General features: G+C 42.3%; 1 protein-coding gene across 1 annotated transcript; it reads left to right on the top strand.

Annotated features, from left to right (window-relative positions):
• Positions 1-951: 951 nt before the first annotated feature.
• On the top strand, positions 952-9,268 carry MED21 (mediator complex subunit 21). The gene is made up of 4 exons (XM_050911995.1): positions 952-996; positions 1,362-1,476; positions 3,555-3,655; positions 6,969-9,268. Exons 1-4 carry the CDS (start codon positions 955-957, stop codon positions 7,143-7,145), a joined length of 435 nt encoding a protein of 144 aa, XP_050767952.1. The 5' UTR covers positions 952-954; the 3' UTR covers positions 7,146-9,268.
• The last annotated feature ends 8,008 nt before the right edge of the window (positions 9,269-17,276 follow it).

Genomic DNA, 17,276 nt, shown 5'->3' with positions numbered 1-17,276 from the left:
GAGAGGGCCCTGACCACGGAAAGGCTGACGTTGTGCCCGGCTTTCGGAGATAAGAAAGAAGGGGTTTAAGTGCCGAATGACCGCCAGCTAAATACCGGACACGTACTGGCTGGCACAAATCGGTATTTATTCTCCAACCCATGGCCTCAGAGGGCTCTTGCTGGCTCTAAGCCGGATCGTTGAGGACGCTACGCTCCTGGCCTTTCACTGCTCGCCGTCCGCTAGACGCGATGCCTGCTCGGCTCAGGGCTGGAGTGGAGCATCCGAGCGGCAGTGCTGCCTTCAGCCGGCGTCAGAGCGACTGTTGCACAGCAAAAGCTGCGTGCTCCGCGGCGCACCGGTCTCCTAGTGCCGGTAACACAGGAATCAGGGGTTTTTTTACCCTGCTACTATCATGAGCATGGATAGGTGTTTCTGAGAGACATAAACGGCCTTGCAACGCCCGTTCCTCCAGACGAACGGCACCCGTTGCAGCGCCCTTCCCTCCTCCGCCACAGCGCTCCCCTCCGGCACTGCCCGCAGCACCTCGTGGGCCAAGCCCGCCTCTGCCACAGCACGACGTTACCCAAGGCCAGGGCCTGCCTGGCCCCAGCGGAGCAGTTCAGCAGCTGCCGACCGCAGGGGAGAAAGCAAAAAAGTGTCAGAAAGTGGCTTCCTGTGGCTCTGAAACGGCGCGGGGCTGCCCGCTGCTCCTGCCCGCTGCTCCTGCCTGCTGCTGCTGCTGCCCGCTGCTGCCCGCGGCCGCCCCGGCCCCGCCGCCTGACCGGAGGTGGGACCGGGCCTCCTCCAGGCCTGCAGGGGGCGCGCCAGGCCCGTCCTAATCCACCGGAAGGAGGCCTGCGCCACACCCCCGCCACGCCCCGTCCCTCCTCCGCCCACCCAACATCCAGGCGTCCTATTGGCTGCGCTGGTTGCTGCGCGCCCGGTCAGGTGGGCGGTGGCGGCGGCGGCGCCATGGCGGATCGGTTAACGCAGCTGCAGGATGCGGTGAACTCGGTGAGGCGGGCGCTGCTCTCTTCTCTCTCCCGACGCCCGTTGTTCTTCTTGCCGGCGGGGAGGGGAGGCTGGTGCTGGGTCAAGTCCCCTCCTGCCCCCATGGCCTCTGCCGCTGCGCTCGGGCCCGGCCGTTGTTGGCTGTTGCGTGTGTGAGGGGGTGCGATCCCTCTCCCCGCCCCCGCGGCCTCCTGTCCGCAGCCCCGAGCGCTGGCAGCCCCCAGGTGGGGGGGTATCGCCATGGGCTACGGGGGTGCGCTCCCACCTAACGCCGGGGCGGGCTGCTGCGTGGGGTCCGCTGGGATGCAAAATAAAATTGATAGAGCTTTAGCGGTGAAACAAATTAACGATCTCTTTGCTGCTTGCAGCTCGCAGACCAATTCTGTAATGCCATTGGAGTGTTGCAGCAGTGTGGCCCCCCGGCCTCTTTCAGCAACATTCAGACAGCAATAAACAAAGATCAGCCTGCTAATCCGACAGAAGGCAAGTCTGTCTTTCTGCATCTCCTAACAAAATGTGAACGTGTTATGATATAGTACACTGTATAATACAAAATCTGTACTCTTATTTCATGCTCAGCAAACGATTCCACCAGTAGCTGGTGGAGTGACTGAAGGTAAGTCATAAATTGAATTCAGCTGCACTTGCTGCATAAGATTGTGATAGCGGAAATGTAATTTTAAGTGTTAAGTAAGCATTACAATGTATTTCTTGTGCTGGTTTCTTTGCACAGACACAGTAGCTCTACAGATACAAACCATTTTAATAGGACTGCTGCAAGAGGTTGTTAATGAGTTGTCCATTACTTCTAAGAAGTGTTTTTAGAAAGAATTAGTGTTAGTTTTATGAAATCATGTATGAGTTTAAAATTCTCTGTGTCATAAACTTTTAATTATTTGTGTTTCTCCGTGTATGATCTGCTTATGTAATTAATTAAGGAATAACGTCATGTTGAATCTCCCCATTGGCATTTGTGGGTTTTTTGTTGGCTGTTTTGTTTTTGGGTTGGTTGGTTTTTTTGAGAGACAAGAAACTGATCTAAGACACTGAAATTGGCAAGCAAACTAAAAGTTCTCTCTGATTTGAGAATTTCAGGTTAATATTTAAATAACCATGTTATTCTAATCCTGAATCTTTTTCCTTCTTTTCTTTTTTCCCTCTTTTTTTTTTTCCTTCCCTGGGAAAATTTTACATATATCTTGTATCAGATTAAGTTTGTCTGTTAGGATATCAGGGGAGACTGGTTTGGAGCGCAGCAATGCACTTTCTAGGACAGTTGAGTACTCGTTCTTCATTGGTCTATGGTGGTTTGCTCTCTGATACTGGAATTAGTTGGAAGAGCCAGCTGAAAGGCTTGTTTGCTTCCTCATCTTACCTGCTGCTGTCCCAGGTGCCAGCATCAGTGTGGTGCCAGGAGCTAGAGGCTTTGTTAAGGTCTTAAAATGGTGGGTCATGACTGACTTCTCTTTTGATTTGTCATTTCCTAAAATTCTGAATATGGTGACTTCAGTAAAATCATACAGCCATGTTAGTGGTGCTGATGAGGCAAAACAAAACTACCAGTTATGTGTCTTTAAATATCTAAAGTCTTAATAAGAAGGCCTTAAAACTCTTTACAGGTAAACCCTGTGGTGACCCCGAGTAAGTTTTAAATTGATATGTTGGTTTTGTTTTTTGTTTTCTTTAAGTTAAAGTCAAATGTGTCTTTGAGAATGTCAATCTCTTACATAGATTTTTGCCATTAGAAAGTATTTTCTCTCGTGCTTCCACAAATCGTTCATGAACCAAGTAACATAAACAAATACGAAGATCTTAAATTATAAATTTAAAAGGGCTGTTTCAATATTTTAGTGGTAGTAATGAACTTAATTCAAATTGAATGGATGCAATTCCATATGGAAAGATTTTGTTTCTGACGTATGGTGCCTCTTATTAAAGTCCACGCAGTTCTTTCATGATATAACAGCTAAATTAAGGTCTGTTATAAACTTCCAATCCTTTTCCATTTCTCAGGGGCAACTTAACTTTTTCTGTGGCTGAATAGGAATTCTTTTTTTTTTTAAAATTAAAACCCCTCAAATTCTTTCACTAATGATCTGTTGCTTAACATGATTTAAATAATCCATCTATTTGAATCACTATCTTTACGTCATTTCTAGTGTTCTTTTTTTGTCTAGTGGCAGATTTCAAGGCAAGGATTGAAAAGTTAAATGAGTTTCTAGCTATTTCTAAATACTTAATGTAGTGACTAGAACACTTAATACTGGTATTATTAATTTCTTAACTGGCTAACCATGATGGAGTTCTAGCTATTTTCTCATTTGTACAAAGCCCAGCACTTTGTATAACCAGTTACCTTGTTTAATCTAGGACTGGAATAAAACTACCTTCATCTTCTAATATGGTTGAGTTCCCATCAGTTGTGATACTGTTGTTTTCTTCATGTAGGAGAATTTTTAACACCTGTATACTTCAAGTCTGTAGAATTTTCTGTGCTGTGTATGCAGAATTGTGCTTATTTCTAATAATGTACTGAGTAGGCTGACTATTCTTTTTTAAAGAGTACGCCCAACTGTTCGCAGCATTGATTGCACGAACTGCAAAAGATATTGATGTTCTAATAGATTCCTTGCCTAGTGAAGAATCGACAGCAGCTTTGCAGGTAAGAGTGTTCTTAATTAAAATATCAAAACATAACTGAAGCAAACTTCTTCCTGTTTTAAAACACATTTTTTACTCTCTAGGCCATGTAATCTTGAAAAATTATTTTAATATAAGCCTGAATTTTTCATGAGGGTAGCCTGTGAGTACTTTATAGGCTTAGTGGAAATACTGAACTTGCATCTAGTTCTAGATAAGATTATACACAGTGAGAATATTTTAAACTTAGTTTTCTGTTAGAATGTTAAAAAAAAAAGTGCTTTTATCATAACACCACAATACTGGAAACTGCTACCCCTTTTTTTTCCCCAGCTGTTCAAATATTAATACAACAGATGCAACAGTACTGATGCATTGGGGGGGTTTTGTTGGTTTTTTTTTTTTCACTTGGATAATCTTTCACATTCTCTCGCTCATTAGGAGCGTGTTTCATTTTGTAGCTGCAGAGCCAACACTGTACTGAAGCATTTTCTTCTTCCACAATGTTTCTGGTTGTTAAAGGGTTTGCAGAATATACTTTACGTTCTCCAGCTCTGTCACAAAGCAGTTCTTTCACTTTTCAGTAATAGGGTGTCCTTCTTTGGACCAGCCAAACTTGATGCTTTTGTTCCTTGCTTCTTCTCTCTTTAGACCAGAGGTACTTGTCCTGGTTTTGGCTGGGATAGAGTTAATTTTCTTCTTAGTAGCTGGTACAGTGCTGTGGTTTGGATTTAGTGTGAGAATGATGTTGATAACACTGATGTTTTAGTTGTTGCTAAGTAGCGCTTATCTTAAGTTAAGGACTCTTCAGTTTCCCGTGCTCTGCCAGCAAGCAGGTGTGCAAGAAGCTGGGAGGGAGCATGGCCAGGACAGCTGACCCGAACTAGCCAAAGGGTTATTCCATACCATGGAATGTCGTGTCCAGTATATAAACTGGGGGGAGTTGGCTGGGAGGGGCAGATTGCTGCTCGGGCATCCGTCAGCGAGTGGTGAGCAATTGCATTGTGCATCACTTTTCTTTTCTTGGGTGTTATTTCTTTTTTTTGTTGTTGTTATATTCCTTTTCATTACTATTATTATTATATGTTGTTATTATTATTGTTAGTATTATATTTTATTTTACTTTAGTTACTAAACCGTTCTTATCTCAACCCACGAGTTTTGCTTTTTTTTTTTTTTAATTCTCCTCACCGTCCCATTGGGAGGGGGGGAGGAGTGAGCGAGCGGCTGCGTGGTGCTTAGCTGCTGGCTGGGGTTAAACCACCACAGTACTTTAGGAAGAGCTTGGGAACAGAAAGCAACTACTGGCCAGGCAGCTATTAGCAGGCACAGCCAGTATCACAACCTCCATTCCCTGCCTTACAGGAGCTGAACTGCTGCAAACAGCTTGTGAATCCTTTCACAATACTCAGCTGTTTCTCACTTCCAAAAAATGCCTTGGACCCACAATTCAAAGAACGCTGCTGTGTTGGGGTTTGGGGTTTTTTTTGCTGTTATTTCTACAGATCTTGCCTGTTAAACAGCATCTTCCTTTTTTTTTTTTTTCTTTTTGACTCTAACTGCTAGATTTACATCAAGTATTTTCTTTTTAGAATGCAACAAGGATGCAAAGAGTGCTGTTTCTCTGAGAACCCTGGAACTGCTTTAAGATCACCTGAAGGTTTTACACCTGGGTTGATAATCTGTAACTATTCAAAGGCATTTTACAAAGGACTAATACTAGAGGTGCCCTCAGGGCAAATACAAATGACTTGACAGTGACATCACATTTGGTTTTAAACAGAGGAGGTTAAATTTGGAAACGTTGCTAGTCACAATAATTGCTGAACATACTAAACATACTAATTGGGCCTGTTAACACCAGCATGATTTCATGTAACTGTGTGTTTAATAGCTGAAGACAGCTTTCCTGCTGCAGACAAATTACAGGCTTCTTCCATGACTGAGCAGGGTCTGATCATAGTGACAGCTGGTGCAGGAAAAGCAGGGTGCTCCAGAAAGAGTTGGTTATTCAGTAGGGGCGTGCTTTCCTTAGAGGTGATGCTCGAACAGTTTCTTGCTCTGTTAATGCAGAATGTCATTTCATAAGAACTTCTGATCTTTTTTGTTTCATGTGGTTTTGAGATAAGTTAGCTTGGATTCCATCACTTACTGATTCTAGTTTTGATTTTTATTTTCTGTTGTTTAATTTAGTGCAGTATTAAAGATAAATATTCTGACATTCTTTAAAAAACCTGTTTTGAAGGTGCTTGAAACACTCTTAAAATATGCAGTATAGGTTTTGTTGAGAAGTGGTAGATAGGTACTTGGCTAATAGAGATGTACTTAGGCCGATCTGTTTGGTTTTTTTTTTTAACACTAAGGTTTTCTTGGTATATGTTTCAAATCTGAGGCTTGTCTTAAATGATAAAAGGGGCTGCTACACTAATGCCCAACACAATTTACCTGTCCCTTTTGAGTTCCCTTGTGGTGAAGTTGGCAGTACATATTCTGCTCAAATCTGTGGCTTACCTGCAGTCAACTATTTAACAACTGAGACTGAAGTAATTGAGCTGGATTCCAATTTTTAAACTTTTACCTTTTGCCATCTTCCTTCTCTGACCCTTCCTCCGAGGGCTATCAAGTTCTTCATGCATATATTGACCTTCACTAAAGACATCAGTGTTGCAGAACAGAAGGTGAATATGTGGATAGAATTTGCCAGTTAGTTTAAGCATGACTTCTTAAGGACCTGTATAACTGCTTTAAAAATTATCAATTTTAAAGTATTTTGTTTTGTCTTTTCTGTTAACCAGTCAGAACAAGTTTTAGTAGTTTTAAATTTGGTAAATATTTTAAAGTATTAAAATATTTTGAAGTTAAAATGTTTTATTTCACTAAATTTTGTCTAACTGAAAAGCAGTTCTGAAACAAAATATTGAAGAAAAAAGGTTAAATAATACAGTTTAATCTGAAATACACTATTTAACGGAAAGTTTTAAATAAATTATGCTTACATCTTGCTGAGCACCTTTCAGTAAGGGAGTGGGAAGGGGGATAAATACTCACTTCTCATCAAGAAAAGCTGTATTGAGCCAAGAGTCGTAATATGAAAGAAGCCAACATCTCTATTTGGGGTTTTTTTGTGTGTGTGTTTACTCCATGTGGATATGCACTGTTTTAGGCTGCAATGTAGAACGAGTTGCTTTGAAGTTGCTAGTATGTAATTCAGGGGCTAAAGAGAGAATCTTTCTCTTTTCCAGGGAGCCCTAACTGTTCCATCACCATTCTTTCGTAGCAAAGCCAATTTTGTATTGTATTTGAAGATCCTTACTTTTCTCCCTTTTATTTTAAAGGCTGCTAGTCTGTATCGATTAGAAGAAGAAAACCATGAAGCAGCTGCCCGTCTGGAAGAGGTAGTGTATCGTGGGGATATGCTGCTGGAAAAGATACAGAGTGCCCTGGCCGATATCGCCCAGTCGCAGCTGAAGACGAGGAGCGGTACGCACAGCCAGCCCCTTCCAGACTCCTAGCGCCAGGGGGCGGCGCGCCCCTGCCAAACCGAACGGCGGCAAGCCGTGGTGAAAACACGGCCCTGTACCCACGGGGAGCCCTAGCACCCAGCCCGGCTCTCGTGGGACTCTCTGAGTGTCGCTAACAACGTCTTCTGTCAAAGCCCGAACTGCAGGTTTTGTGTGAGAAACGCTTCTGCTGTAGAAGCGGTGGTTCTGTTCTAGAGTTACGTGTGTTGATGTGTGTTTCCTTGACTTAAAATATTAATTTCTGAGCTTTCTTTTCTGTTCATAAATATGTCTGACTTCAGTTTGATTTGTTATCTTCATTACACAGGCCTGAGTCCCTAAAGGAAATTCAGAAGGAAAAATATATTAAGAGTATTTGTGTAATTTGCTCACTCCTAATTTCAAACTTTTATGTTCTTCATGTATTTTTTGTAAGGCTCAAATGCAGACACACTTGAATTTGCCAGAGTTCCATGGAGACAGTGCTAGACAATGATGTGAATACAGTGGTGGCCGTCTGTTTTAATTAACAGAAATGGTAACTAAACGTTTGTGTTACTACTTGGCTGGTTTGCCACCCTTTACAGAGCAAGTAAAGGGATAAGTAAACTCTAATGTTTGCAAAGTTTTCTTGCCATTGGCATCTCATTTAAAAAAAAAAAAATCTGCAGGTATCCGATATTGGCATTTATTATTGTTTTAATTCACAAATGGGTCTTTGACTCCATTACTGCCACTGACACGCTTACTCTTACTTGCTCGTGCCATTTCTCTGCTTCTGCTGATACTCAGCATTTTTGTGGCAACCGGTGAATGCCTCTAAAGCAGACAGTAATGAGGAAGCATTGGATGACTGGGAAGAAATTAGCAATGAGGAAACTGAAAATAACTTATTATGTAATGTTGCTTTTCAGTGTAACCAGTGGCTGCCACGTGAATGCTGTGATGATAAGCAGCAAGAGGCCTGTCGTCCCCAACATGCTCTAGAGAGTTTTTTGTTTTTATCTTCACACACTGAATCACTGAATAAATTTTTGCTCCTCATCTTAGGACTATAGAAAGACCAGCATCTCTTTTTATATTTGAGGAAAAAAAAAAACCTCCACCAGATAATGCAGGGTTCAATGCGTGAGCTTGGAGTTGAACTGTTAGTCATTTTCTGTATTTTTGAGTTAGCAGCCTTGAATTATTGTAGGATGCTGTTTATTGCCACGTAATACCTGCTCGTTTCCTGATCAAAACTACCTACTTCTATATATTGGATATACTGTCATTAACTTGAAAGTTACATGTGTTCTTATTGCATATAGACAGATAAGAGCAATTCAAATATGTTTTTAGCATGCTGATTCTTAAGGAATTAGATGCAGCCCCTCACTAGACTGCACCAGTGAAAGGAAGAGTATAACATGGCACAGGATACATCTTGTATACAGCCTGTTCTGAGGATTAAAAAATACAAAGCTGTTCCTACCTGTAACAAATACTAAAACTGAAGTATTTAATCAGACGGGTATTTAATTAAATATTCAATATTATTTTGTCAAATTTGCATATCTGTAGTCATAAATTTAGTCTGCTATTGTGAGGCTCTTGTACTATCCAGGTTCTACAGAAGGAAAAACAGTTGGGGAGGTGAACAGGCTACAGTACAGCCCCAGTTCTGTAATGGGATCTTCATTAAGAATAACTGAGCTGTGGTGATTTACTAAGCCATGTAAATATACCCATGTCCTGGGGAGGCTTGAGGGGCCAGATTTTCATTTGAAGTCAGTCATGGGGCCTGTTTTTGGTTTTGTTTTTGTGTTTTCCTAGAAAAACTGCATCCAGTGCATCTCAAGTTGGTTGGGGGGTTGGGTGGATTCTTTTGTTGTTGTTTGCTTGCTTTTTAAACTAGTGTACTTAGAAAACTTAGAGTGAAATATTTGGGCTTTGCTTGTGGTTTTTTTTTTTTTTTAATTGAGATGTCTTAATTTGAGATTTGTACGTTGCTGGAAAAGGGGTTAGATCTTCATAGTAGATTCCATGGTGTAGCTTAACATGTGCATCACCTCAAACTTGTCAACTTGGAAACTTTTGCTGTGGGAGATAGTGTACATCTTCGGTAACAATACAATACAATTCTTTTAATTTCATATCTTTCTATTTTTCGTACTTGAAAACTGCTGTATTTCTGCACCCTGATATTGCCTAACTGTAGAAGCTTTTTCTTTTAGTTGCTGTTTATTTGAATATGCTAGCCCACTTTATGTTAAAGTGTGTATCAGTATCAAACAGTTAATCACACTTAGAAGTGCACCTTAACCAGAGGTGTACGCTCCCTAGTAAGTATGTTTGGATTTTCAGTACTTTACCTGTGTCTAGTTTAGTGAATGTTGCCAATTTAATAGAGATGCAGTTTGCGATACAGTTAAAAACAAGTAACATAATAAAGCACGAGAGCCAAAATTGCTTTTTTTTTCCTTGAGAAATAACGTAATGTTTCGGTGAGTGAGTAGTACTGCAAGATGCACGACTTCTTATATGTTGTGTTGCTGGACTAGCTGTTGTAAATCTTTATCTGCTCTTTTACAGTCTGCAGCTCAGTCAGTAAGGCTGTATATCTTTTGCTGGGCTCTGACACGAAGAAGGGGGAAAACCACCGATTTGCTACAGCTGTGTAATGGACAAAGCATTAGACAGGGGCTTGGAGATGTGGATTCCTTTTGCCTCTATCATAGATGTGCTGATTTGCCCAGCCCCTGCTGCTGGGGTTTAAACACCTCTGTTTAAAAAACAGTGTGTAATGGTAGTGATCTCCTTAGGGGGGTTCTCATGCAAGAATTGTAGGGCATGCAGGATTACTGCGTCTGTACCACTTAGCACCCCAACTTTCAGTACAAAAAAAAAGGGGGGGGGGCAAATGCCTTTGGAAAAAGGCATTGTATCTTCCCTGAGAAGTCTTGACTGCCTCCAGAAGAGAGGGGAGGGTGGGGAAGAAAAAACCCTACAAAACAGCTGCTAACAAACATACCAGGTTATATGCGAGAGTGCTGTAAAAGGAAACTGTAATTGAGATGAGAATAAATGGAGGTAAAGCATCATGGGAAGAAAACAAAAGTATTGAGCAAGATATAAAATGGTTCTGCATATTATGTTGGACAAGGAGTACTGCCCAGTGAACAAACTGTGCTTTGAAGAAAGATAGCACAGAGCATAATGGAAAATTCCATTGAAAAACAATCTGAACCACTTCAAATGAGCGGGAGCATCTCATGCTGAGAATCCATACAGCCCACTGGCAAAGATGTTGGAATCAATTTAGTAAATATAAGCGGCTGATCAAAGCCTAGTATTCTTTACTATAAACAACCACGCTTGGAGGAAAGGAACACGTTGCAGCAGCTGTTCTCATCTTCAGATACAAGAATACAGAGGAATTCATACACTTGTTTTTCAAGATACTGGAAAAAGTGCCTTAATATTTTATCTTCATGTCTTTATGAAGTTAATCCTGGCTTGCTATTGCAGATGATCTTTGGAGATTTGGGAGCTTCTGCTGTGTGTGGCGCGGGGAGGGTGTCCTGGCCATCCCCACAGAACTGATATCAAAAGATTTTGGGAGTTTGCAACAATACAGGCCAGAGACTGCCTGGCTAGGGAGCAGCTCTGCTCAAATGGACCTAGGGGTCTTGGCAGACAGCAAGCTGAACGTGAGCCAGCAGCTGGCCCTGGCAATAAAAAAGGCCAACAGCATCCTGGGCTGTATTGGCGGCAGCGCAGCCAGTAGATCGAGGAAAGTGATTACTTCTCTCTGCTCAGCACGTGTTAGACTGCATCTGGAACACTGTACAGTTTTGGGCCCCCAACATCAGAAAGATGTTGATAAACTACAAGTTCAGCAGAAGGCCACCACAATGGCAAGGGCTGGAGCACCTCCCCCATGAGGAGAGGCTGAGGGAGCTGGGCTGGGAGAAGAGATGGCTTTGGGGGCACTGAGCAGCAGCTTGCCCATACCTGTGGGGAGGTTATGGAGAAGACAGGGCCAGGCTCTTCACAGTGGTGCATGGCAGAAGAATGACGGATGGTGGACATAAATTGAAACAACAGAGGTTCAGACTGGTCACAGGGAAAAGCTTTTGCAACATTAGGACAATTAAGTTTTGGAACATGGTCCCCAGAGAAGCTGGAAATCCTGGGAGGTTTTTCAAGACTTGGCTGGATAAAGCTCTGAGCAACCTGATCTGACCTCACAGCTGACCCACCTTTGAGCAGGAGGTTGAACTAGACACCTCCTGAGGTCCCTTCTGACCTGAATGATCCTATGGATACTAGACACATTAACGGTTTCAGAAAGAACCAAGAAAGTATTAAGGAATGTTGTTGTCACCTTTCTGGAAAGGCAGACCTGGAGGACACAAAACTTGAGGTATCTGGTATCAGCCTCATTCTTATTGATGAGATTTTGTGATGTAGGTCTCTGCACTGGGAGGCCATTGAGTTGACCTTCCGTGTGGTGTGAAATTCCATGCTGTAGTGGCCCAAGTTTCCAACAGGTGCCCATGGAGAGCGTGATATGCAAAATCCACATCCCACACTTACAGAAAATTGATCTGTCAGATGATGCTGACTCACTGTTAGACAAAGGCAGACTCCTCTAAAGAAAGAAATTGTATTTGTGTTTTATATAGCTTGTTATGTAGTCTTACATAAGAAATAATGAAAGCCCTATTTTCAGGCACCAAACCTGAGACTAGCGCAAAAGTTTTATTCTAGCTTTTTCTTTCAAATGTATGGAAGAAAGTTTGAGTGACAATTGAGAACAAATTGTTGATTGACTGACAGGACCTTTTTACCTCTAACCCATAGGACTATGTTCCAGCAACAAAGGGCACTGAAAATAAAGTTTGCAAACAAGGTGGCTTTTTCATGCTTCAGATATGTCAGCCGCTCTCTTTTATGTGCTTGCAACGAGCAGCATCCACGGTGGAAATGATCTGCAGGAAGTTTTTGTCTGTTTTAATGTAGTTAGTGTAATGTGCTTTGTAGGAGTGTAGCTTCACAATTATTACACTCTGTTTGTGTACAGTTACATGGAGGTTTTATGTTTATTTTTGTTTCTTGGAAAGCCTTGTAGGAAATCTTGCTTGTTCATGGTAGCTAAACAAGCAGACCAGGAATTTTATATTTTGCTGCTGCTGTACTCAACCAGCATAGCCAAGTAGCCACACACATTCAACTCCTGCTCTGAGCACAAAAGGGCTATCTATTTTATAACTGTTTAGACCATCACCATGTTTCTTCTGAATGTCTGTTTATAGCTAACACTCAGGTAGCATAGCACAACAGTACAAACAGATCTTCCCTGACTATTTTAACTTGATATTTACTTACTATAAATATTACCAGGGTCCTGGATTTAGCCTCTTTAGCCTTGTACGCTTCACTGAAGGCCTAAATGAATTAATTTTGTGAAGTGAAAAGTAGCTGAGTAGGGACTGTGCAATTTGGCTGCAAAACATCCTTTCTCCACCCTGCCCGCTTAAAAAGAGAAGATTGAAGTAGAAGCCCTCCTTCAGGAAACAATGTACTTCATTCTGTGGCTGTGTGGGAAAGCAATTGACTCCACATTAACTTTCCACAAGTGCTAGAGAAAAATCGTAATTGTTTTCCCAAGTCATGATCCAAGGGAGAGAAGCCATATTCATAAAAAGGACAACACCTTTGGAGCTAAGAGCTCAAAAGAAGAGGGCTCTTGCACTGAGACCCTACGAAGATTGTGGAGGTGGGGCTTCTGCAGGCGTCTCTCTGGTGCCTTCTTCAGGTGTCTGCAGAACAATGAATAGGAAGAAGTAACAGTCTGCTTGTTTGGTGCCTTCAGTTGGGAAAACCAGGGGAAGGCAAATTTTATTTCAGTGCTGAAGAAGAGGGATGTTAAAGAGAAAACGTCAGGACACAATTGTACACAACCTAATAAAGTGTGCCTTTCTGAAAGAAGAAAAATACGGTTCCCTTTCTCTGCTTCCTTTCCAGAGGTATCAGAAAAAGGTTCTGTTAAGTCGGCCTGCCATTTTATTTTGAATGCTCACATCAACAAACACTCAACATAAGCAAGTATTAATTTTGAAAACTGGGTGGTTTTCAGATTCTGCAGTTAGATAAACCTCTCTGCATGTGACAGTGAGCACTCTGTGTTTAATGAACCTGGGATTGAAAGGAGAGCTTTGGCGAAGGAGGTTTTCACTTGGTGGTGTTTTAAAAATTGCAATAAGCTGCTGTCAGAAAGCTTTCTCTTGTGTGGTGATGCAATGAGGGTGCAATAATTTATCCAACTTCTGCTGTAAAAAAGCCAGCAGAATCACCCAGCTGTTGTCAAATGGCATTTGGTGGAGAGGAAGCAGACTCACTATTTCAGTGGGACTAGGTATGTGTCTGTAAAGCTAAGGAAGCATCCTAACTGTCCTAGGCACCGTAAAGTGGGGCATGTGCCTCTCTGTACATTTACTGTGTGATTTACAAAGAAAGAGGCACGGTGTAAAATGATGGAAGGGAAACCCTGCAGTGAAGAAGAAAAAACATTTTAGATTACTTCAAGGGCAGTGAGTGAGTATATAATGTCCACCTAGGATTGGACCTCCTGGTGAGGTACCTCCTCCTCTCATGGGGCTCTCACTACATGGCTCTCCCTACAGCATCACAGTCAGGGCTGGGGCTGCAGCGTGGACACGCCTTTAGCCTCATGAATGTAGAAGCTGAGTCACACCTAAATTGGATTCCTAAAGGAATCTCCTAAAGGATGCACAATGTGGTCTTCCTTCCCCAAAAGTCACCGAGTTTGAATGTGAAATTATGCAACTGGTTAAAATTACACTGTTTTAATTTGTACTGTGGGAGCCAGCTATGAAAAGGTGCCTACAGTTGATCTGGGTGATGTGTTCCAGCTTGCTGTAGGCATCCGAGAGCCCAAACCACACTGCTTTAGTAGTCACTGTTAGCAAAGGAGAGCTGAAGTTCCTGGGCGCTACAGAGGTCCTGAGGTTTTCGGTGTGTCAGACATGTACAAGGAGCGCAGAGCGGGACCTGCCCTTGCTTATGCTGACCAACAGCAAGGGGAATCCTTCCCATGACTCCAGCAAGCTGTGGAGGAGGCCCCTGGTGCGCTTAGAGGGAGTGAAATCCTCTAATGAGGCAGAATGAACAGCTCTGACTTGTTTTGGTGTGCTCAAGCGTGCAAAGTGTAATTCTACTCGGCGCATTAGTATTTCTCAGCCGAGAACAATTGGGTTTGACTGCTTCCCTATCGTGCTTCCTCTGCAGGTATTTTGCAGCAGCTGCAGGTGAATGAGTATACAGCCACATTCACCTGTGTGGTTCCTTCCACCTGGTCCTTAACTGACCAATTAAAAGTAATCAATCCCTGCCAGCCTCTCTAACAAGAGAAGGAGTTCAGGTGGTGAGGCACGCTAGAAGACAGTATTTTAACCTTAGGTGTAGCTGGGGAGGAAGCGATCAATTTTCTTTTCACAAAAGTTGTATCATGAGCTTGTATTTATGATTTAAGAAAATTGCTAGGCATCTGTAGATGCCAGTATTCCTTAACTGTGTTACTTGTTATTTATGACTAGGTCATATTTAATTGTCTGTTGTGTAACGGTGGATATTGACCTCATCTGAAGTCCTGACTTTGATGGGCTTTGGAATAGACTGTAAATTGGTAGGCTAAAATGTAAGAAAAACATTCATTCCAAGGAACTCTATCAGGAAGAATCCTATGCACCAGCACCAGAAATTAATCTGATCATTTAGGGTAATTAAGTGATAATATTTACCACAGTAAGAAAAATTATGCTTATACTCTGCACAGCTCTTTATGCTTGATTGCTGCCAGAATAAAGCTGCAATAACATAACTTCTCAAATAACGAAGTTCAAGTGTAAACAGGTTGTAGTCTGCCTTGTAAAGGGAACTTGTGGTTCATTTCTGTCGATAACATCTGAGACTGAGGTGTGGCAACTGAACTTCAGCAGTTAACTGTATGGTTTCCAGGCTTATCTGTCTTCAGAGCAAGTCATGTTATGATTTATGGCTTTTCAAAGAGTGGTGTTTTTTTCAACCCAACCGTGAACGCAGCTAGAGCTGGGTGGGGTACATGAATGCTGCGGCTTGCTTTGAAAACTCTCCCTGGTGCTGCACTGGTATGTCTGAACCACAGGTTCAGGGTTAGACTGATCCTGAAATTTAAGTTCAGGAAGACATCATCCCCAGTCTTAGTGACAGGGATCGTTAAAATTATTTCTTACCTCTTTATGGCATGGAACCACATTATTTCTTAGGATTATCCAGGCACTTAATCTGACAAGTTTCTTACTCCTGTAGGGACTGGGTACCTTAACAGTGCCCTTGATCACCTGTGCTTGCTTCCTGTGGTACTCCAGTATTTGTGGCTCTTGGTATTTGGTACTATAGCCTTGTGGTATGAGATGCTGTTCTGTGGTTTCAGTGTTTGGGGTTGTGTGACTGGATGCTTCTGAACTAAATACCATGTAGTGGTGTGCAATTGGTCTTGCTCACCCTGGCAGCCCCTTTCATTTACATCCTGTGTTTAGTCCCTGTTATGGTACTTCCGATCTAACCTATGCACAAAACCCGACCTCTTTGGTGTTAACAGTGTGTCGCAGAGATTTATTACAATACCCCACCGAGGTCAAGGGAACGTCCTTTCCCAGAAATGGGAGTGCAGGACTGCACTGGAGTGCTTGCAAGGACACACTGCACTGCAGAACTTTTAATTCTCTCTTTTACTTATGATTCATAATCCTGACGTACTCAGGAACTCCTATACCAGACACAATAGAGCCAGCTGTTGCACTTGCCAGAAATGCATTGTTCTGGCATTTTAACCCTCCATAAACCTATGCTGAGGAGAGAAGTGTGTCAAAATTGGTTGCAAGGAGGCACCCTTCCTTGTTGTGACCACCCTGGACTGTCCCCAGGAGCTGGATTCCTTTCTTTCAAAATCTTCAGGTCAGTCTTTTAGTCTAGAAGAACAGCATTTTGAAGTAAAAGAGTCTATAGTAGAGACTGTGTTTAAACTGTTTGTGGTCTCTTTTGCTTACAGTTTTCGGGGGATACCCTACGTACCACTCTGTAAAACATCCTTGAGGTCCCCTGCCAGGCTTTTCTCTCAGAGATATTCCACCTCACCTGGAATCACTCAAATAGTCATTAATCCAGAAAGACAGATTAAGAACACATAGATGTGGTTCGTACTCTATATAGTTCGTACAATATATCCAAGGGGAGGAGGAAAGACACAGCTTCCAGTCCTTGCACAAATGAATACACAGAGTAAAAGTGCTCCATCAAGAAAAGGGATGCAAAGATTCACCACTCCAGAACAGTCTGTAACCCTAAAGTTAGGGCTCTGTACTGGAAGGTAAGTAGCCTAAGTTCAAATCTCAAATCCTCTCAGTCAAAATGGATCGATATAATCCATAGTAAACTTTGGGGCTAGATAGGGACTTAGGATGTACAAGGAAAGGATTGCTGTGTGGGATGGAAAGGTCAGCAAAAGAGTATTGCAGCAAGAAAATGGGGATGTAGTAGTCCCTTGTTGATAATCAAGCTCTTGAATAACCCATTTAGTTGAATTGTGTGTCCCGACAAGTGAAATATCTGCTTAGCATCTTGCGACAGGAGACACGTTCATCCTGAACTGGAATAAAGGGACAGAGAATTATTTTCTGTGGCTCAGATGAAACAGCCAAGCATGGCTGTGACTACCTCAGCTATTTGCTTTGCCACGCTTTCACCTGCTTTTTCTCTGAAATGAGGTTTTCATACAAGAGACTGTCCTGTCAACTTGATCTCATGATTCTCTGGCAAGTCAAAATAAATGTAATTAAATATTAAGGAACTGGGCATGCAATGATGGAATAAATACCATAGGTCCTATACAGATCTTGGGGTGAGATTAGTTTGACTGTATTTAACAGATGTATACTGTTTACCTGATGAAAAAGGCATACTTTAGTATTACCTTCTTTGGATAATTTGTAAGTTGATTTAGTTTTTGAAGTAATTGCTAGAAAGACGGGTCTTAAAACAAACTGCTCTTGTTATCCACAAAGCAGGAAGAGTGCAAGCATTCTTCTGGCACCGATA

Source organism: Gymnogyps californianus, chromosome 1, assembly GCF_018139145.2.
Source record: "Gymnogyps californianus isolate 813 chromosome 1, ASM1813914v2, whole genome shotgun sequence".
NCBI lineage: Eukaryota > Metazoa > Chordata > Aves > Accipitriformes > Cathartidae > Gymnogyps > Gymnogyps californianus.
This window is presented reverse-complemented; position numbering and strand designations above follow the sequence as displayed.

Excerpts from the sequence above, each read along its gene's own strand:
- MED21 (XM_050911995.1), top strand. The coding sequence starts at position 955 with ATGGCGGATCGGTTAACGCAGCTGCAGGATGCGGTGAACTCG. Across the intron at positions 1,477-3,554 it reads GCCTGCTAATCCGACAGAAG|AGTACGCCCAACTGTTCGCA; the intron begins GCAAGTCTGTCT and ends TCTTTTTTAAAG. Across the intron at positions 3,656-6,968 it reads AATCGACAGCAGCTTTGCAG|GCTGCTAGTCTGTATCGATT; the intron begins GTAAGAGTGTTC and ends TTTATTTTAAAG.